At 35.0% G+C, this 23,059-nt stretch overlaps 1 protein-coding gene across 6 annotated transcripts; it reads right to left on the reverse strand.

Annotated features, from left to right (window-relative positions):
• Positions 1 to 1,006: 1,006 nt before the first annotated feature.
• Positions 1,007 to 21,544, reverse strand: LOC106068279 (uncharacterized). Of its 6 annotated transcripts, none has more exons than XM_056042757.1 (3): positions 21,027 to 21,274; positions 18,985 to 19,077; positions 1,007 to 4,899 (listed from the first exon to the last, which is right to left on the reverse strand). In XM_056042757.1, the coding sequence occupies exon 3, from the start codon at positions 4,869 to 4,871 to the stop codon at positions 3,858 to 3,860; it is 1,014 nt and encodes a 337-aa protein (XP_055898732.1). In that variant the 5' UTR covers positions 4,872 to 4,899; positions 18,985 to 19,077; positions 21,027 to 21,274; the 3' UTR covers positions 1,007 to 3,857. The 6 variants fall into 6 exon arrangements, with proteins under 6 accessions (XP_055898732.1, XP_055898728.1, XP_055898731.1 ...); XM_056042752.1 differs by lacking the exons at positions 1,007 to 4,899; positions 21,027 to 21,274 and adding exons at positions 12,744 to 16,137; positions 21,311 to 21,515 and having other exon boundaries at positions 18,971 to 19,077; XM_056042753.1 differs by lacking the exons at positions 18,985 to 19,077; positions 21,027 to 21,274 and adding an exon at positions 21,311 to 21,544.
• Between the last annotated feature and the right edge of the window lie 1,515 nt (positions 21,545 to 23,059).

Here is a 23,059-nt window from a genome sequence, read left to right on the forward strand (position 1 = left end):
AACTTTCAAATACCTCTTCCTTCAGATGGGGCACAAGGGCATCATGGAAACTTTCAAATACCTCGTCCTTCAGATGGTCACATAGGCGATTGATCCAAAGTCACTCCTAGATCCAGGAAGAATAGCAATAATCCCACTTATTTATTTAAAAAAAACCAGTTACTCATCTAAGCGTAATATGCTTTGCATTGATATTTTGTGAGGCGAGGTGGCCGAATGGTAAAGCGCTTGGCTTTTGAACTGAAGTTTCCGAGTTTGAGTCCTGGTGAAAAAAAAAACTGGGATTTTGATTTATGTCCTTCTAGGACGCCTCTGCGTCCCAGCTCTAAATGAATAACTGACATTAGTTGAGGAAAAGTAAAGGCGGTTAGTCGATGTGATGGCCACATGACACCCTCGTTAACCTTAAGCCACAGAAACAGATTACCTTTACATCATCTGCCACATAACTCGCATGTTCTGAAGGGAGACCTTTACTTTTTTTAAATTAACTTTCTACGGCATTGTAAAATTATAAAGTGACCAGATATTGGAGGAATGAAGAGTGAGATATGTTGATCATAGGACTTTAAAAATACAAACTCATCTCACAAGTTTCATAGCAATGGTGCTATTTTTTTTATTAATTCATCTTTTGTTAGATACTACGAATAATTGTGTAAAATTGTGTATACAAATTGTACCAGAAAAATATAGGCTTTGGTAAAAAGATAGCAAGAACAAAAAAAAAGTTATATATAATAATATAATATATAATTCAAGCAATTTATAATAAAATAATCAAAATAAGCAGAACCAAAACAGCAGTTGTTTAACATATAAAATAACATATTGAATAGCTTATTTGAGTAACATTGAGTAACATATTGAGTAACATATTGTTGTGAAACTCATGTGATTTGAAATAGAACACTGTTTCACTTGTTTAGTCAAGATTTCACTTGTTCAGTATATTCTATATATATATAATTATCTACGTGCGGGACGCCGACTCTCAACAATCCGCACACAGTCGTTTCCTCAAACCCACCCCATTTGGAGAACAGTGTCTCTAAGGAAGTGTTCCCCAGTCACTAAATGGCGGCTTATGCTATGCCGCGGGTAGGCTAGTTCTTAATAAACCATTAAATATTTATAGAATGATTCAAAGGTCGTGTGGTATGCTTTCTAGATTGTCATGACAATGGTTGCAAATTTATAACCTTCTCTCTACCTCCCCCCCCCCAACATCCAGCGGAATGTTCGGACTATGGTCTAATTTAATTCAATTCTAAAGGTAAGTACGACACACGAAAACAAACTGTCCAATGTGTAGTAGCGTCCCTTGACAGAAAAACAGGAACAGATATTTCCTTCTGATGGTTTGTGAGAATAATCTCTCTCTCTCTTTTTCTCTCCTTCTCTTTCGCTCGCTCTCTCTCTCTCTTTCTCTGTGTGTGTGTGTGTGTGTGCGTGCGTTAATAGCAGGGGTGGGGACGGAATTCAGTGACTGATTTTTTGCTTTCATTTTGTTTATTTTAGGTGAGATTGTAATACTAGCTCATCACTTACCACAGCACAGCCGAATGGGTTTTGAGTTAAAAACCCTCTACCAGGGGGTTTTGAGTTAAAAACCCTCTACCAGGAGGTTTTGAGTTTAAAACCCCCTACCAGAGGGTTTTGAGTAAAAAAAACTATCAGGGGATTTTGAGATAAAAATCCCTCTACCATGGGGTTTTGAGTTTAAAACCCCCTACAGGTGTTTTGAGTTTAAAACCCCCTACCAGGGGTTTTGCAGTTAAATCCTCCTCTTCTATCAACAAAACTAAAAAAAATGCAAACGACAATCCCCAAATTCCAAGAAAACAGCTAAGGAAGATTTTGACTTTAAAACCGCCTCCAAAAATTACGATAAACCCCATCTCAATTTAAAAAAATAAAATTACACTCTCAAAAATCTATGAGCGTAGCCAAAGGGGTTTTGAGTTTAACCCCCACCCCCTCCAGCTGGGGTTTGAAGCTAAAATGTACCTCTTCAATATAAAAACAAAGAAAATTACACACTATAAAATCTATGAGCGTAGCCAAAGGGAATATGAGTTTAAAACCCCCTGCCAGCGGGGTTTGAAGCTGAAAAATAACTCTTTAATACTAAAAAACAAAAAAAAAAGCAAATTACGTACTCAAAATGCTATGAGCGTAACCAAAGGGGGGTTTGAGTTTAAATCCCCCTTCAGAGTGTTTTGATGCTAAAAAATACCTCTTCAAAATAATAAGCGAGTTGCACACTAAAATTCTTTGAGCCTAGCTAAACTAATGAGGTGTTTTGAGTTTAAATACCCCTCCTCCAGATGGCTTTTTAAAAAATTAAAAACCCTTTCAGATGGTTTTGAGTTTAAAATTCCTCTACAGAGCGTTTTTAATTGAAAACCTCTCTCTTCAATATTATTTTAAAGCAAACTACAGTCACCAAATTCTATGACCATAGCTAAATTGATTTTTGAATTTAAAAAAAAAAAAAACTCCAGAGATTTTTTTATTTTAAAACCCCTCAACAGATGATTTTGACAATAAAACTTTCCTTTTCAATATAAAATCTAAAGCGAAATACAGGCATGTAATTCCAAGAGCGTAGTCCAGAGAGGTTACAAATTTCTACCAGTGGCGGGGCTCCATTAATAAAGTGTGAATAGTCATCTGCCAAAATTGAAAAACACTAAATGTGGCTCAACAAAGATGGCATCTACAGATTTTAGGAGTCAGTTATAGAGACAGGGTCTAAATCAAATAAATCATATGCTGAACTGGGAGTCGAACCCTTAGTAACGTTGTGACAATTTCTCCGACAAAATGAATTACGCATAATAAGAGTTGCGAAAACAGCTTGCCGGAAAATGCCCCGAACGGCGCGAGAGGGTCTAAGTCAGTAAGAATAGCACATTAGGTTTTTAATAGCAAGATAATGCACTGTAGATACCTCAGAATATGCATTTTGTTGGCTTTCAATACCAGAATTAGTGCTAGGCGGCGGGGCTCCCCCCGCGCTGGGGGAGCACAGCGAGCTCCCTCAGACCCCCTTGCTAGTTTACAAGATTTCCACTAATTCCAGGAAGAACCAATTTTAGGTCACAATAAACGTCTTCCGAAAGGGTCAGAATGTAATAAAGATTAATTATGTACACACACACACACACACACATATAAATATATATATATATATATATATATATATATAATTTTTTACCGCGGAAGAAGAGGGAGACGGGGGGGGGGGAATCCCCCCCCAAAACCCTCCCCGAAAAAAATCCTGCTACGCCCATGACACGTATGGGGAAAAAAAAAGGGGGGGGGGGTAAACAAATTGTAGTCTTCATGTTTATGAATAAATTTGTAAGTGTGTGTTTAAACATTAAGATTGGTTGATAATATGTATTGGCAGGAAACAGAGGGTCTCCGAAACAACTTGCACTCTACCTTGGCTATCGAACTTAACAAAGTCTGTTCTCATTGAGAAGCACAGAGAGATGTGACGTAGATCTACTTCTGCTCCATGTCCCTAGTCCATAACTTTTACTCCATGCTTTAACTCATTGTATTCATAAATCGAAGTTGGCAGCTATCTTTTAATCTATCCAATCAATGCACACGTAAATAGATCAAACAATAATTAAGGCAATCAACCTTGTGAAATTATATCATTTTATATTATAGACAACAAGTCCAATTGTTATATGCTTCTCGAACTCAAGCGTTTAGAAAACAAAAAAAAAAAATAACAAAAATGTTATTATACATTGAAGAAGAGGTTGGACTTCAGGTCTTTTGTAGGTGCTTCTATTTGTTTTGACATATACCTTGTTTAAACACATAGGCACAGATTACAAATTAGAATAGCCAATCATAATCAGGGGCGTTAAGCATGATCGTGCCGCCATAAGCCAAAAGACAAATTGTGTTACTACAGTTTTTGTCATTGAGTCCGGCCAGACAATATCGTCTGCTCTAAGAGCGACTGATGCAAAGGGAACTACCATCAAACCGAAGATGATAGATATTAGAATTAACCTTTGACCCTCTATGCGTTGATTCATGGGAGTCACTTGTATTGTGCTGACTCCCTGGTTTAAGTTGATGTTCACCGTTGAGGACTGGTTCATAACCTGTTGGTTTGCTGGATATGGATAGGATACTGCATTCTGTGGATATGGATTTGAGTTCAGTGGATTATAATGAAAATTTTCTTGCTGTGCAACAGTCTGTTGAGACACAATTATGGGCTGCAGGTCGGTGTCTGTAATCTGTCTCTGTTGCAATGTAGGACCATATAAACAGTTAAGATCAATACTGATTACTATTGAGAGTGAAACTGGTAGAAACACTGATACCCCAAACATGGATTCCAAAGACTGGCTGTTTATGCACTGATTCTCATAATCTACATTTGACATGCAAAGCGGAAGTATTATAATTAGTCCTAAGATCCAAGGGACGCTACTCGCACCAACTGCAGAAATTATTTTATAGCGGTTGTCATGGATACTTTGAATCCTGTTTCTGAGGAAGACTTCTACTGCCAGTATCACAAGACCAAGTCCGTAGACGAAATGAATCAAGTAGGACATGTAGGTTGTGGTATTGGTTAATAATGTGCAGGTCATGAAGGTTTTATCTGCCTCAAAATATTGTCTAGCATGCACTACTAACGGGAAGAGTGCAAAGATGATGTCTCCTATAGCCAAGGATATAATCATCATCAGCTTGACGCTCTGATAGAACATTGGTTTCTTGACTTGGGTGATGATGAGTGCCCAATTGATGAAACATATTAGAAGTATGAAGGTCACTGTCAGCGCTTTTTCAGCAATTAATAGTTGAACCTTATCAGGTTCCATCTTGAGAATATCTAGGCGTTCTTCCTATCTGAAATAAAACAACAAAATATAAGTTAGTCTAAAGTACTGAAATTATGCAGATACATATATACCAATAATGAATATATGAGTTTAAATATTTGTAACTTAAACATACATTCATATATCTGTACACAATGCCTGTTATAATTTTATAAGTACACTTATTTTTAAAAGTGTAACAAAATCCAATTGGATACCTTACAATGGGGCTTCTGTTCGAAAATAAATTTCATCCCATTGGCGTAGATGGATTCACCCCCTCCCCCAAAATCAAATCTAAGGCTTAGATCTAAAGATAGATACAACATCTGCAAAAAATATGCAACTTGAAACAGAAAGCCATTTAATGTGACACCTGTGATAAATGGTACCACGCATCATGTCTCCATATGAATACACTTGTGTATTATGCCTTAGGCAACAAAGACGCATCATGGCACTGGCTACCGTGCTGGTTACCTCCGTTTACATCAGGAATGTTTAATTCCTTTGAGGCAGACACTTCTAACCCATACAACATCCTAAACACCATCCCAAACCAAACTCATCAACCACTAGCCAGATCCACTCCTTTTAAGTCTGCTAAAAAATAATACAACACCCTCCTTTAACAAACCTACTAAAGTAATACCGAAATACCTTAAATCCTAAGTAATAAATTTTCAATGGAACATTAGAAACAAAGCAGCACAGTTAGAAATTTTATTAGAATGTGAGAAACCAGATATAATTGCAGGAACAAAAGCTACATTCTGAAATTTATAATGCAGAAATTTTTAATGGTAATTAAGAAATATTTAGAAACGATAGGGATGATAATCATGGAGGTTTTCTTTTAGCAATAAAAAAACACTGTTATTGCAGAAGAAATTACCTTACCTAGCTCAAAAAGTATAGAATTAACATTTTGTAAAATCAACACCACCTCAACATCCCTGATAATAGGCAGTATTTACAGGCCACCAAATTCTAGTTTAGAGTACATGCAAGAACTATGTAATCAGTTAACTCCACTTAAAGAGACAAATAAAAATGTAGGTTGTTTTTAGATTATGGGTAATTTCAGAATACCAGATATAAATTGGAAAACACTAACCATAGATAAACACCAAAACCTAAATAACATAAATGAGCTTTTCATAGAAACTTTACACAACCTAAGTTTAGATCAAATCATTAACAAGCCAACTAGATTAAACAACACATAGGATCTCTTCTTAACCAACACACCTGGATTAGTAGTAGATTATGATATTATCCTTGGTCTATCAGACCATGAGATCATAAATATACACAGTCAGATAGAAGCAGTAGCCAATATAAAACCCAAAAGAAAAATCTTACTCTGGAATAAATGCAACCTAACACAACTACACCAAGCTGCATTAAACTTTCAACAAACATTCTTATTAGAAAAAGACATTAACCAACCAGTCGATGACTTCTGGAATTTCATTAAAAACCATCTTAAAAACATTATAGAAAATCATATACCAACTAAATACACATTAAACAAAATAAATAAATTAAAAATTTAAAGAAACTAAGGCAGAATGAGTTTATAAAAAGTACATAAAAATTAAACACCTAACGCACAAAGTAAGCAGACAGCTGCAGAGTGAATACATAAACAATGTAATATCTAAAGATAACAACAAAAACCTATGGTCGTTCATTAAGTCTAAGAAAATGGAAACAACAGGCTTAGCGCCATTAAAAGATGAACATAACATAATACATAATGATAATGAAACTGAAGCAAACATTCTGAACAAATACTTTGCATCAGCATTCTCAGCCCCAGGAGACAAAGACATATTACTTAATTTAAACCAAGTAAACAACATAGAAGATATAGAAGTACAAGAAAAGGGAATCCAAAAACTTTTAGCCAACACCAAACCGAATAAAGCATCTGGACCTGATGGTATTCCAGCTAGATTACTCAAAGAACTTAGCAATTAGCTAGCATCAGTGTTCAAAATAGTTTTTCAGACATCTCTTAACCAGGGCAGAGTACCAAAGGACTGGAAAGAAGCTAATGTCACCACTGTATTTAAAAATGGAAAAAGATCTGACTCAGGAAACTACAGACCAGTATCATTTATCAGCATCACATGTAAAATCCTAGAACACATAATATGTAGCAACATCATAAACCACTTAGACAAACATAATGTCCTCACCCCATACCAACATGGCTTTAAGAAATATAGATCATGTGAAACACAACTAATAGGACTAATTGATGATTTTTTAAATGGTTTAGATAACAGTGAGGAAATAGATGCTATTTTACTAGATTTTTCTAAAGCTTTTGACAAAGTTCACCACCATAGTTTACTTAAAAAATTAAAATATTTTGGTGTTGATGGTCCATTGCATCAGTGGATTAAGGATTTTCTGATAGGGAGAGAACAAACTGTAATAATAAATGGCTCTAAATCAACACCAATAACAGTAAACTCAGGCGTACCTCAAGGAACAGTCTTAGGTCCACTACTATACTTCAAACACTTATTTATTGTACCTAACAAAATATACAGAAAAAGAAAAACAATTAGTAAAATTATTAATGGTAATTAATTATTTTGTTTTATATCGAATAAGGGAAATAGCTTGTACAATATTAGTAGATATTATGTTCTAATTAGAGTTCGTCCCCTTTAGATAAGCTTTCTTTTCTTTAAGAAATGATTGTATTTTATTTTGGTTTTTATTATGTTTTTATTATTCATTTTTTTATAAAGAAATTTGACTTTATGGTATCCCCCAATTTAGTCCAATAGTGCCTTTAATCACCAACTTTCTTTAGCACTAAGAATGCTTTTGAGCAATTTTTTAATTATCACTTAGTCATAAAACAAAATCTTTAGTGAACGAACAAGTTGAGTTTAGTGTGCAGTATTGTTTCCCTTATAACGACTATGAAAATTAAAAGAGCCAACAAAACAAAAATCTTGGTCATGGTTGTTATGAATAATTTACTTCCATACCAGTTAAATAAAGAAAAAAAAGCAGGGTGGGCTCCGAATAGTTCAAATTGGAACGCTACTAGAGATATAACGAAACCTTGATACATATAAAATTACTAGCGACAAATGTGGTAGATACCAGACAAACAAAGAATAAATTAACTAAGCCCTAATTTACAGATGCAGCATAAACCCATAATTAAATATTAAGTAAAACACTGAGATAGAGGTAAGTTTCTTATCCCATATGCTAGAACAAATGCGTACAAATGTTTCTTCTTCCTTAGGGCCATTAGAGAATGTAATGTGTTTCCCTCAATCAGCCAGCAAAACCAACGACTTGGCAGAGTGTTTAAGTCGTTAATTAATTAACTTGTCTAACTAGATCAGCGGTTCTCAACCTTTTAAGCTCGGTGACCCCTTTTTACAACCCCCCCCCCCCACTCTTCCGCTACCCCACCCACCCACACTTACACAGAAATAGAAGAATTGATAATAAGAATCCATTTATCGATAGTCTTATGAGACCCCTCGCAAATCGTCAATCTACCCCAAGGGGGTCGTGACCCACAGGTTGAGAACCCCTGAACTAGATTGACACATTTTGAAGTAACGTCACTATTATATAAGACAAAACTGTTAACTCTGAGAAGAGATGAAATACATAAAAATATACCTAGGAAAGAAATGAATGAAGTATGCATATTGAATTAATTTTATTAAAATGCATAGAAATCCTACACAAAAAGCATCTTTATTTTTTATGGTACCACAGACGTCTCATTGTGGTTAACTACAAATTGTAGTCAACTAATTTATTTTATTTATTTATTTATTTTGGTTTAAATTATTTTCACAACACAATAAAAAACAAGGTTACAAAAGACAGTTTGTGTGGAAACACAAACTCAAAATCGGCCCCCGAAGTAAAATGTTTTACATAATTCGGATAATCCTTCAGAGTTGAAGATAGTTTACTTCCTAGTCCAAACCTCCCGCAGGACGACGGGGGATGGGAGCAGGCAGGGTTTGAACCTTCGATCGTCGATAAATCCGAACGACAGTCCAGCGCGCAAACCGCACGACCAGTGCTCCACCCAGGTAGGCTTCAATATTTTCAGAAAGAAAATCCGAATGAAATTATATCAAAGACAAATGAGAGATAAGAATGGAGAAAGAAGGTTAACAGATCTTGTGTAGTGCCCCAACCGTCCCGCAGATCAAAGGATACGTGAAAGTGAATGTGAAGTTAGATGTGAACCTGGCCTAACTAGTTTGTGGTCTATAGGGCAGATGATGTAAAGTTCATCTGTTTTTGTGGCCTACGGTTAACGAGGGTGTCATGTAGCCAGCACAACGACCAACCGCCTATACTTTTCCCCAACTAATGTGAGGTACCCATTAGAGCTGGGTAGACTCAGAAGTTGAAAATCCCAGTCTTCACCAGGATTCGAACCCGGGACCCTCGGTTCGAACTAAATAAGTTAATTGTTTTGAAAAGGCTCAATCTCATATTCGAATCCTCAAAAAAAAAAAAAAAAAAAAAATTTCCGCCATATATAAAAAATGTTCACGAAAATGATGTTTATAAGATTACTATTCGTTTTAAATTAGGTCTAACATATAATGCATACTAATTAGCTTTTTCTTATAAAAAACTGCTTGCATAATTAATTTTAAAAATTAGAATTTTCGCTTTCAGGAAAAAAATGTAGCCGTTGCATCAGAACTTTGAATGGTCTAAAATATTGTGAAGTCGGATTTTCAATATCTCTTCTAGTTTACGAGATCTAAATGGGACGGACGGACAGACGGACAGACGGACAGACAATTTGCACAAAACTAATAGCGTCTTTTCCCCTTTCGGGGGCCGCTAAAAACATGAAATAAAATGGCTTGCTTAATAGTATATCACTTACCTTGCACCAATGTATCCAGGAATTGTGAGACTAAGGAGCGATTCAACTAAGCAGGCACTACTTCTGGTCTCACATATATATTAATAACTTGGTTGTATTCATACTCTGCTATAATTTAATCGATCTCATATAGCGTATACGATAATAACTCTATTTTTTAAATAAAGTAATTGTCGGTGGACTTCTCCCAGGTGCATATATTGCGTTTGCTCGATAAGAAAAAAAAACATAAAAATATTACAAGCTTCCTTATTCTAGAATCTACTTCCTGGATGTACCTAACTCTTTCTCTCCTAACTGACGATACAAGGGTTGATACCTCCATAATCTGGTAAATAATTACGGAGAGAAAGAGTTAATTAACCTTGGATCGCTCATAAATCTAAAGTATAGTAGCCAAACCTATTGGTTTGTTGAGGCTAAAGACTAATCCTTTTAACACAGTCACTGGGTATTTATACACTGAACTATATAGAAATAGACCTGTAGTTATCTAGGCTTACTGCAACCGTAACAAATGGTGGAAACCATTGGCGTGTTGAGGGTTCCAGGCTGGCGCACAGAGCAGTAAGTCTCTTAATTACCACCTCCCGATAGTGTACGTCAATGTTTCTCAAACGTTTACTGGTGGTGCCCTTTTAGACGAAAAAAAAATCGTTCGTCACTTCCTCAACCTTAGCTTACTAAAGGTCTGGATCAGTGCTGAAAACTGGCTACCACTGTGTGGGTCCGAGGAATTTTAAGAATGTAATAATAAAAAAACCCATTCAGTTGTGACACAATCTCCCAGATTTTCTCTACAAGGCAAAATACAGAGAGGAATTGGAGAAATAGACGATCGACGGATCATATATGCAGCCCCCTACGGTCAAACAGATTTAGGAATAGGTGAAAGTAATATATTTATAATCTATCTTCTACAAGAGTTTCTTTTAAGACACAGTAGTGAGAGAGATCATTTTCCCTCTGGCCATAAAGGGTGTCTGGAGATTGCTTTAAGCTCCTCCAGCAGGTCCTGGGCGGAGCCCCTGCACCATGTGTTATCAAACGTTTTGGGAATTCCTTCTACTGGCGTTTACATCTGACTTAAATCATAACACAAAGTCATCAGGGAAACTTTCAATCTAATAACTTGTCATTTAGATGGTGCACAAAGGCATCAGGGAAATGTTTAAATACCTCTTCCTTCAGATGGTGCACAAAGGCATCAGGGAAATTTTCAAATACCTCTTCCTTCAGATGGTGCACAAAGGCATCAGGGAAATTTTCAAATACCTCTTCCTTCAGATGGTGCAAAAAGGCATCAGGGAAATTTTCAAATACCTCTTCCTTCAGATGGTGCACAAATGCATCAAGGAAATTTTCAAATACCTCTCCTTCAGATGGTCACATAGGCGATTGGTCCAAAGTCACTTATAGATCCAGGAAGAATAGCAATAATCCTACTTATTTATCTTTAAAAAAAGCAGTTACTCATCTAAGCGTAATATGCTTTGCATTGATATTCTGTGATGCGAGGTGGCCGAATGGTAAAGCGCTTGGCTTTCAAACTTAAGGTTCCGGGTTTGAGTCCTGGTAAAAAAAAAACTGGGATTTTGATTTATGTCCTTCTAGGACGCCTCTGAGTCCCAGCTCTAAATGAATAACTGACATTAGTTGAGGAAAAGTAAAGGCGGTTAGTCGATGTGATGGCCAATGACACCCTCGTTAACCTTAAGCCACAGAAACAGATTACCTTTACATCATCTGCCACATAACTCGCATGTTCTGAAGGGAGACCTTTACTTTTTTAAAATTAACTTTCTACTGCATTGTAAAATTATAAGGTTTTAAGATATTGGCGGAATGAAGAGTGAGATATGTTGATCATAGGACTTTAAAAATACAAACTCATCTCACAAGTTTCAAAGCGATGGTGCTTTTTTGTTTTATTAATTCATCTTTTGTTAGATACTACCATAGACATATATATATATAGACTGGACGATAAAGTAAAAATTATTTTGGGAAACATTTGGGAAAAGATAAGTTTGTATGAGTTATACAGCAATTATGAGCATTGTAAAATTAAAAGTATTTATAGTTTTGTTTTTTTTCAGCCATAACCTATATAATTGATAAAACCCCTTCTGTATTATTATATCTCTAATCGTGCCTACCAAATCTTTGTCAGGCGAGCATTCTGATTATCTTTTGTTATAAAATGTTTTCATTGTAGCTTATTTGGAGAAAATCCGTTAATAGATGTATTCAGCTTTAACTTGAATTTTGCCTATGACATCACACTAAATGCAAAATCGGGCTAGTAGGCTACTAAACAAGATTATAATAACAAAATTACTAGCACACAATTATTGGATAACTGGTTCTTAGAGACAGTGGAGTTCAGTAACCAACATAAGCAAGAGTCTACTCCATATATTTCAAGAGATTCGTCAGCAAAAAAAAGGCTTTTTTTTCACCTGAGAATGTCCTTCAAAGCAACTTCTAATCTGGAAACCACTGCGCAGTTCATCTCAGATATAGGATTACTGATCTGAACAATCCAACATGTAAAATGAGAGCGAAGAAGAAAAGCACTTTTTTTTTAATTTTAAAATCCTTCACATCTGCTGACCAGACACTATTAGTAGCAGACATGCTGAAATGCAACAGTCCTATTCAAGTATATAAGCCTACATTACAATCTCTTTAATGGAATTGTGTAATATTTTGCCCTTAGTGATTTACAGAATCTCAAGTTTTGTCTTAAAATTATTTTCTCCAAAAGATCTTATCAAATATTTTTATAGCTATAAGCAAGTGTAATACATTTTTTAGAGTATAATGTTAAGAGCTCTTTTATCCTGCTACTAAAAATATATACTTTTCTCACATTGTAAATGTAAATGCTTTTCCTCCTGGATAATAAAGATTATTATTATTATTATGAAATAACAAGTACAGAAGCATTAATATATATATGAAAGCTCTTTAATATCATTCAATAAACTACATAATCTACTGCTAGGAATGAAATAATAGTGCAATATATTTGCAACACAGAAAGACCTAAAATTATATCTAATATTACAGAGTAACTGAATTCTTTACAAATAAATATAAATACAAATATATAACACAATGAATTATAATTATTACAAACTGCATTATAATATTAAATAGCATTCTAACTAGCAGTACCTGAAAAGCTATTAAACGATTATTTATTACAAAACAATACACCTGAGCTCCATTTTTATTAGCTCACACTGTCTTTCTGTCATTCCCATTCCTTTCATTTTCTTTGACTAAAAACTAATTCTAACAATTTGAATCGATAAAACGACCGCCATACATTAATAAAGAAGCCATGTCAACAAACATAGATCCACATCACAAACCTATATATATATTTGCCTATGTCTATGATTATGAAACAGAAGCAAAATATTGGGAATATGGCAGTTTTGTACTTTTTAAAACTAAAGATCATAATTATATATTGGCTGAAATGTTAGTCCTAGAATTTATAGCTCAATTGCCGCCATTTATTTTTCACATAGATATAGTACATAAAACATATTTGATTCCCCCCAAATAAAAATAACTTCCTACTTCCAGTCTATATTTATTTATGTCTATGGATACTACGAATAGTTGTGTAAAATTGCGTATAAAAATTGTACCAGAAAAATATAGGCTTTGGTTAAAAAGATAGAGGGAACAAATAAAGTTATATATAATAATATAATATAAAATTCAAGCAAAAAAAATATTTTATAACAAAATAATCAAAATAAGCAGAAGCAAAACAGCAGTTGTTTAACATATAGAATATTATAGAATAACATATTGAATAGCATATTGAGTAACATTGAGTAACATATTGAATAACATATTGTTATGAACCTCATGTGATTTAAAATAGAACACTGTTTCACTTGTTTAGTCAATATTTCACTAGTTCAGTATCTTCTATATATATTATTCTCTACGAGCGGGACGCCGACTCTCTAACCCTTGATGAAAAAGTCATGGAAAGATAACTCTTTCATTTCTGCAAGTTGGACTACTGTTAACTCACTCAACTTTCGCGCGACAGAGAGCGCGGCTCAGAAAAAAAGGAAGGGGAAAAACATGTCTACGTCGCCCAACCATGCGGAACACCACGCACGCACGCTGAATCTCTAACCCTCATCCTGCCCACTTCCTTATGCACCCGCGCCTTCCTCGCCCTTCAGGCATCCGCACACAGTCTTTTGCTCAAACCCACCCCATTTGGAGAACAGTGTCTCTAAAGAAGTGTTCACCAGTCACCAAATAGCGGCTTATGCTACGCCGCGGGTCGGCTAGTTCTTAATAAGCCATTAAATATTTAAAGAATGATTCAAAGGTCGTGTGGTATGCTTTCTAGATTGTCATGACAATAGTTGAAAATTCAAAACCTGCCCTCTACCTCCCCCCACCCCAACATCCAGCGAAAAGTTCGGACTATGGTCTAATTTAATTCAATTCTAAAGGTAAGTACGAAACACGAAAACAAACTGTCCAATGTGTAGTAGCACCCCTTGACAGAAAAACAGGAACAGATATTTCCTTCTGATGATTTGTGAGAATAATCTCTCCCTCTCTTTTTCTCTCCTTCTCTCTCGCTCTCTTTCTCTGTGTGTGTGTGTGTGCGTGCGTTAATAGCATGCAACAAAAAATACACTTTTAACCAAAAAAAAATGTATTTCTAACTTTTGAAGATACAACACCTATTCACGTAAAGGGAAAAAAAGGGGGGGAGGGGTTTAAACAAATTGTAGTCTTCATGTTTATGAATAAATTTGTAAGTGTGTGTTTAAACATTAAGATTGGTTGATAATATGTATTGGCAGGAAACAGAGGGTCTCCGAAACAACTTGCACTCTACCTTGGCTATCGAACTTAACAAAGTCTGTTCTCATTGAGAAGCACAGAGAGATGTGACGTAGATCTACTTCTGCTCCATGTTCCTAGTCCATAACTTTTACTCCAGGCTTTAACTCATTGTATTCATAAATCGAAGTTGGCAGCTATTTCTTAATCTATCCAATCAATGCACACGTAAATAGATCAAACAATAATTAGGGCAATCAACCTAGTGAAATTATATCATTTTATATAATAGACAACAAGTCCAATTGTTATATGCTTCTCGAACTCAAGCGTTTAGAAAACAAAAAAAAATAACAAAAATGTTATTATACATGAAGAAGAGGTTGAACTTTACGTTCTTTGTAGGTGCTTCTATTTGTTTTGACATATACCTTGTTTAAACGCATAGGCACAGATTACAAATTAGAATAGCCAATCATAATCAGGGGCGTTAAGCATGATCGTGCCGCCATAAGCCAAAAGACAAATTGTGTTACTACAGTTTTTGTCATTGAGTCGACCCAGAAAATATCGGCTGCTCTAAGAGTAATTGCTGCAATGGGAACTACCATCAAACCGAAGAGAATGGATATTAAAAGCAACCTTTGACCCTCTGCGCGTTGATTCATGGGAATCACTTGTATCGTGCTGGCTCCCTGGTTTAAGTTGATGTTCACCGTTGAGGACTGGTTCATAACCTGTTGGTTTGCTGGATATGGATAATGGGGTGGATAGGGTGCCGCATTCTGTGGATATGGATTTGCGTTCAGTGGATTATAATGAAAATTTTCTTGCTGTGAAACAGTCTGTTGAGACACAATTATGGGCTGCAGGTCAGTGCCTATAACCTGTCCCTGTTGCAATGTAGGACCATGGACACAGTTGAGAACAATACTGATTACTATTGAGAGTGAGACCGGTAGAAACACTGATACCCCAAACATGGATTCCAAAGACTGGCTGTTTATGCAGTAATTCTCATAATCTACATTTGACATGCAAAGCGGAAGTATTATAATTAGTCCTAAGATCCAAGGGACGCTACTCGCACCAACTGCAGAAATTATTTTATAGTTGTTGTCGTGTATACTTTGAATCCTGTTTCTGAGGAAGACTTCAGCTGCCAGTACCACAAGACCAAGTCCGTAGACGAAATGAATCAAGAATGACATGTAGGTTGTGGTATTTGTGCTTAACCTGCAGGTCATGAAGGTTGGATTTGCCTCAAAAAATCCTCTAGCAAGCACTACTAACGGGAAGAGTGCAAAGATGATGTCTCCTATAGCCAAGGATATAATCATCATTAACTTGACGCTCTGATAAAACATTGGTTTCTTGACTTGGGTGATGATGAGTGCCCCGTTGATCAAACAGATTAGAAGAATGAAGATCACAATCAGTGCTTTGTCAGCAATTAATAGTTGAGCCATGTCAGGTTCCATCTTGAGAATATCTAGGCGTTCTTGCTATCTGAAATAAAACAACAAAAGTTATAAGTTAGTCGAATGTATTTAGATTATGCATATACATATATACCAATAATGATTATATGAGTTCAAATATTTGTAACTTAAACATACATTCATATACCCTTATCCATTTCGCGTTAACTTTTTTAAGTACACTTATTTTTAAAAGTGTAACAAAATCCAATTGGATACCTTACGATGGGGCTTGTGTTTAAAAATAAATTTCATCCCATTGGCGTAGATGGATTCACCCCCTCCCCCAAAATCAAATCTAAGGCTTAGATCTAAAGATAGATACAACATCTGCAAAAAATATGCAACTTGAAACAGAAAGCCATTTAATGTGACACCTGTGATAAATGGTACCACGCATCATGTCTCCATATGAGTACACCTGTGTATTATGCCTTAGGCAACAAAGACACATCGTGGCACTGTTTGCCGTGTGGGTTACCTCAGTTTACATCAGGACTGTTTGATTCCTTTGATGCAGACACTTCTAACCCATACAACATCCTAAACACCATCTCAAACCAAACTCAGCAACCACTAGCCATATCCACTCCTGTTAAATCTGCTAAAAAATAGTACAACACCCTCATTAAACAAACCTACTAAAGAAGTAATACCAAAATACCTTAAAACCTTAGTAATAAATTTTCAAAGCATTAGGAACAAAGCAGCACACTTAGAAATTTTATAAGAATGTGAGAAACTAGACATAATTGCAGGAACAAAAGGTACATACTGAAATTTATAATGCAGAAATTTTTAATGGTAATTAAGAAATATTTAGAAACGATAGGGATAATAATCATGGAGGTTTTCTTTTAGCAATAAAAAAAGACTCTTATTGCAGAAGAGATTACTTAACTCAAAAAATATAGAATCAACATTTTGTAAAATTAATACCCCCTCAACATCCATAATAATAGGCAGTATTTACAAACCACTAATATCTAGCTTAGAATACAAGCAAGAACTATGTAATCTGTTTACTACACTTAAAGAGACAAATAAAAATGTAGTTTTTTTTAGATTATGGGTTATTTCAAAATACCAGATATAAATTGGAAAACACTAACCATAGAAAAACACCGAAACCTTAAGGACATAAATGAGCTTTTCATAGAAACTTTACACAACCTAAGTTTAGATCAAATCATTTAAAAGCCAACTAGATTAACACCACATAAGATCTCTTCTTAACCAACACACCTGGATTAGTAGTAGATTATGATATTATCCCTGGTCTATCAGACCATGAGATCATAAAAATAGACAGTCAGATAGAAGCAGTAGCCAATATAAAACCCAAAAGAAAAATATTACTCTGGAACAAATGCAACCTAACACAACTACACCGAGCTGCATTAAACTTCCAACAAACATTCTTATCAGAAAAACATGACTTCTGGAATTTCATAAAAAAACTATCTTAAAAACATTATAGAAAATCATATACCAACTAAATACACATTAAACAAAATAAATAAATTACAAATTTAAAGAAACTAAGGCAGAAAGAGTTTATAAAAAGTATATACAAATTAAACACCTAACGCACAAAGTAAGCAGACAGCTGCAGAGTGAATACATAAACAATGTAATATCTAAAGATAACAACAAAAATCTATGGTCGTACATTAAGTCTAAGAAAATGGAAACAACAGGCATAGCGCCATTAAAAGATGAACATAACATAATACATAATGATAATGAAACTAAAGCAAACATCCTAATCAAATACCTTGCATCAGCATTCTCAGCCCAAGGAGACAAAGACATATTACTTAATTTAAACCAAGTAGACAACATAGGAGATATAGAAGTACAGGAAAAGAGAATCCAAAAACTATTAGCCAACATTAAACCTAATAAAGCATCTGGACCTGATGGTATTCCAGCTAGATTACTCAAAGAACTTAGCAATTAGCTAGCATCAGTGTTCAAAAAAGTTTTTTTAGGCATCTCTTAACCAGGACCAAGAGTGCCAAGGGACTGAAAAGAAGCTAATGCCACCCCTGCATTTAAAAAAGGAGAAAAATCAGACTCTGGAAACTACAGACCAGTATCATTTATCAGCATCACATGTAAAATCCTAGAAAACTAATTTCTACCAGTCGTAGGTGTCTATTAATTAAGAGCAGTTAATAGCAGATTTGGTTATTGAATTAACATTTTTAATAGCAGGATAATGCACTGTAGATACCTGAGAATATGCAGCGCTCTTTTACACATCCTGCCTTTCAAGGGCGCTTGTCTAAAGCCTTTACACTAACTCCAAAAAGAACATAGTCTATGGTACAATAAACGTCTTTCGAAAGAATGAAGGGTCCGAATGTGATAAAGATTAATTACGTACAAAGGCACACACAGATATCTATATTTTTAGATTGATATAGATAAAGAAAACAAAATTCTGTCTACGCCCATGCTCCTTCTGAATTGCATATACACTAATCCAGATCTTCCATTTCCACCCACATTAAAAAAATCGAAATAGGGATTTTTGGAACCGATAAAGAATTTGGATGGTGATAAGAAGGATTTCAAAAATGCAAAGTGGTTACGAAAAAAAAAAGTGAAAATTATATAGAACATTAAAATACAACAAAAAGGAGAATAAAATAAATTTAAAAAATGATTATCATAAAATAGTTTTAGTTGTTAGAGACGGATTTGTATTTACTAAAGCCTTGCCCTTGGGAGGGATCTCTGTGGAGGCCCTTCTTTCCCTTATTAAATAATAATAAGTTTAAGGAAAAAGCATTTTACATTTATGAGTTTGGGAAAGAATGTATCATATGAGGAAATCTCATTTTAATGCTTACAATGCTTATATCACCTCATTCTGTCTGTCTGTCTCTCTGTCTGTCTGGTAAAAAGTGTGTACACGTTAATTCCCCAACACCCAATCTGGCACAATCATTCACTGGCACTGGCAAGATATAAATCAATAAAAAAGTAAACAATTAGTAAATTATTGGTAAAAAAATAATTTTGTTTGATACCAACAACGGACACTATTTAGTAGGTATTCGCGGATATGGCTCAGTAATCGTTAACGCTAGTTCTGCCTCACCCATTCTCTGATTAAGTCGATACTTTAAACACTTATTGATGGTACCTAACAACTAAAATAAATAAAAAGAAAAACAATTAGTAAAATTATTAATGGTAATTAATTATTTTGTTTTATATAGAATAAGGGAAATAGCTTGTACATTATTGGTAGATATAGTTTTATGGGCGGGGTTCGTCCCCTTTAGATAAGCTTTCTTTTTGTTTAAAAAATGATTTTATGTTATTTTGGCTATTATTATGTTTTTATTATTCATTTTTTTATAAAGAAATTTGACTTTATGTTATCCCCCAATTTAGGCACTGTGAGTCCGACAGTCTGTACTGCCTTAAATCACCAACTTTCTTTAACACTGATAATGCTTTTGAAGATTTTTTTTTTATTATCAGTTAGTCTTAAAACAAAATCTTAAGTGAACGAAAAAGTTGTGTTTCATAGTATTGTTGTGGGCTAATCTAATCTGACTTCGACTATGTATCAATAATTACTTAACATTAGCCACAGAACATTACAAAATAGATATACTTGATAACAACATTCAGTTCTATAAAATGAGACTTTATTAACCACTGGGAAATCCGTCCAGTCTTTCTAAAACGTCGCTATATCTAACTACTATTCAACTACTATTCAAAACACAACCTACTTCTAACATAACGCCATGTTGGTCTCTCGTTCGCTTAAGTCTACTACGTCATTAGTCTGTCTTACTACGTCATTACTTTTACCGTCGCTAAAACTATACACAATATATTTAACTAACAAAACTAACCTACTCTCTAAACTAGTACATTACAGTATACAATGTTTCCCTTATAACGACTAGGGAAATTAAAAGAGCCAACAAACAAAAATAAATCTTGGTCAATGTTGATATGAATAATTTACTTCCATACCAGTTAAATAAAGAAAGAAAAAAGCAGGGTGGGCTCCGAAGAGTTCAAGGTTGAACGCTACTAGAGATATAATGAAACCTTGATACATATACAATTACTAGCGACAAATGTGGTAAATACCAGACAAACAAAGAAATAAAGTAACTAAGCCCTAATTTACAGATGCGCATTAACTCTTTCTCTCTGTTATTATTTAACACGTTCTGGTGGAATCAACGTTGGTATCGTCAGTTAGGAGAGAAAGAGTTAACCCCTTAATGAAATAGGCCTACTAAGAAAGACAAAGATAGAGGCACATTTCTTATTTCATACGCTAGAACAAATTCATACAAGTCCTCCTTCTTCCCTAGTGCCATTAGAGGATGAAATGGGTTGCCTAAAAAAGCCAGCAAAACCAACGACTTGGCAGAGTTATTAAGTTGTTAATTCATTAACCTGTTGACTTTCAGGGCTAAGCTTGACGTCAGCGAGGGATGAGATACATATAAATAAACCAAATTAGGAAATGAATGAAGTATGCGTATTGAATTAATTTTATTGTAAACGCATAAAAATCTTACAAATAAATACTTATACTCTTATGGTATCACAGACGTTTCGTTGGGGCTAGCTACCAATTTTAAATTAATACATTTATTTATTTATTTTGGTTTTGACTGCCCCAGACTTGCTGATCTCCGTCTCGACAGGTCTGGGAAACCCGAAATTCTCGACCTGTATGGCGACATGTATGCACTACGCAAGACAGCAGGGTTTCTGTCCAGGGCTTTTGCTAGAGAGGATTTGAGCCTCTCAGGCCCTCACTCTAATGGAGTTTGATGATGATGATTTATTTTGGTTAAAATATTTTCACAACACAATATAACAAATAGTAAAAAAAATGGTTTTTCTAAATAGTACATCACTTACATTGCTCCAATGTATCAAACGAATGTGAAACTTACTTATGAGTAAGAGTGCTTCAACTAGTCAAGCACTACTTCTGGTCCCACATATATATATCAATGACTCGGTTGTATTCCTACGCTGCGATAATTAAATCTCATATATAGCGTGTACGATTATAACTCTATTTTTTTTTTAATAAAGTAATTGTCAGTGGATTTGGGTCAGGTGCGTATATTGCGTTTACTCGATAAGAAAAAAAAAAGCTTTAAAAATGTTACAAGCTTGCTTGTGCTAGAATCTATTACCTTGATGTAGTTAGCCTGGATCGCTCATAAATCTCAAGTATGCTAGCCAAGCCTGTTTGTTGAAGCTGAAAACTAATCCTTTTAACACAGCCACTGAGTATTCACACACTGAACTATGTAATAATAGACCTGTAGTTATCTAGACTTAATGCACTGGTAGCAAACCAGTGGCGCTTTGAGGGTGCCAGGCGCATAGGTCTTTCAGATCTGTCACTCTCCACCTCCCGATAGTGCACGTCAATGATTCTCAAACTTTTACTATTGGCGCCCTTTTAGAAGAAAAAAAAAATCGTTCGCCACGTCCTTAACCTTAGCCAACTGAAGGTCAGGGTCAGTGCTGTAGGCTTCCATTAAGGGTGTTCGGGAGAGTTTAAAGAAAATGTTTAAAAAATGTTTTTGTTACACAATCCCGGATTTTCTTTGCATATATAACCTTATAAAAGGCTGAGAGAAATGGCGACATATCATGTGCCCATACAGTTTAAACAGACTTTGGAATAGATGAAAGTGATATATTTACAATTATGTTGATTCCAAATAAGCAGAAGAAAAGCTTATCCACGCTAGTACGTTTAGTTTTGTTTTTGTTTTTGTTTTTTGTTTTTCATGGATAATGTTAATTCTGTGTGTGTTTTATCTACTACAAGAGCTTCTTTCAAGATACAGTAATGAGAGACATCATTTTCTCTCTAGCCATCAAGGATGTCTAAATATTGCTTTAAACTCCTCTTGCGGGTCCTGGGCGGGGCCCCGGCACCAAGTGTTATCAAACGTTTTGGAAATTCATTCTACTGGCGTCTACAACTCATTTTAATCACAGAAAAAATAATGTAGGTAAAAATAAAAGGTAAAAAGCCATGTTTTGGGCCAATATCGGACAGTTTGTTTTTTGTTTTTTTTTGCTGTCAGAGATGAGAAATGCGTTCTCCTAGCGTCTAGCATGCGCTATTTATATAATATTTAATCAAATAAAGAAGGAAGCAACAATTTTCATTACTATTTTGCGAATGATATTTGAGGTTCATATAACGCACTTACGTTCAAGGTCGAATTTGGAGATCCAGTTCAATTTGAGACCATCAAAACCAAGTACTATCTTACAGTGATGTTAATAGCTCAGAGATAGCTCTTTAATTTTGATCTTCAAAAATGCTAAGCTAAAACAGCTTCGTAGTCTTTTTAAAAAAAAAAGTTTATCAAAGCTACAGATTGAGCCAATACGTTAGCAAGCTGGGTTTAAAATCCCGATTTTACATAACATACTTTTTCATTTTTTTAAACTGATAACTCATTGACTCGAGCAGAGTTGTGTTTACTGAGCGCCTAAAGGCAGCACGGAAAAACCTTCTCCTAGATACCCCCTCCCCCCACTGGTCCACAACTGAGATTGAACCAAAGCGCTCTGAGCATGCTATAAGCATGAAAGTAGCGCTATAAAAAAAGTCATAATTTATTTATTTATTGTATTTACATTGAACTACACCAATGTTTAAACAAGAAAAACACAGGAAATATTTTTTAAAAAATTACAAAGCTTCTATTCAATACATTTGTGTCAGTTTAGATAAGTCATGTAATTGCATTCACAATAGCTCTAGACTTATCTGTGCAATTAGAATATCTTAGCAATTTCTTTTGTTTATGGCTTTTTTTTATGCTTTTAGCTTTCTCACTAAGCTATGACCCTATCGTAAGTCTGGACCAATTGGAAAAGGGTAAGTGGGGATATAGAAAAGGTGGGAGATATAG

This window comes from Biomphalaria glabrata, chromosome 9 (assembly GCF_947242115.1).
Source record: "Biomphalaria glabrata chromosome 9, xgBioGlab47.1, whole genome shotgun sequence".
In the NCBI taxonomy this organism is placed as follows: domain Eukaryota; kingdom Metazoa; phylum Mollusca; class Gastropoda; family Planorbidae; genus Biomphalaria; species Biomphalaria glabrata.

Coding starts and splice junctions, on each gene's coding strand:
- LOC106068279 (XM_056042751.1), bottom strand. CDS start 16,109: ATGGAACCTGACATGGCTCAACTATTAATTGCTGACAAAGCACTGATT.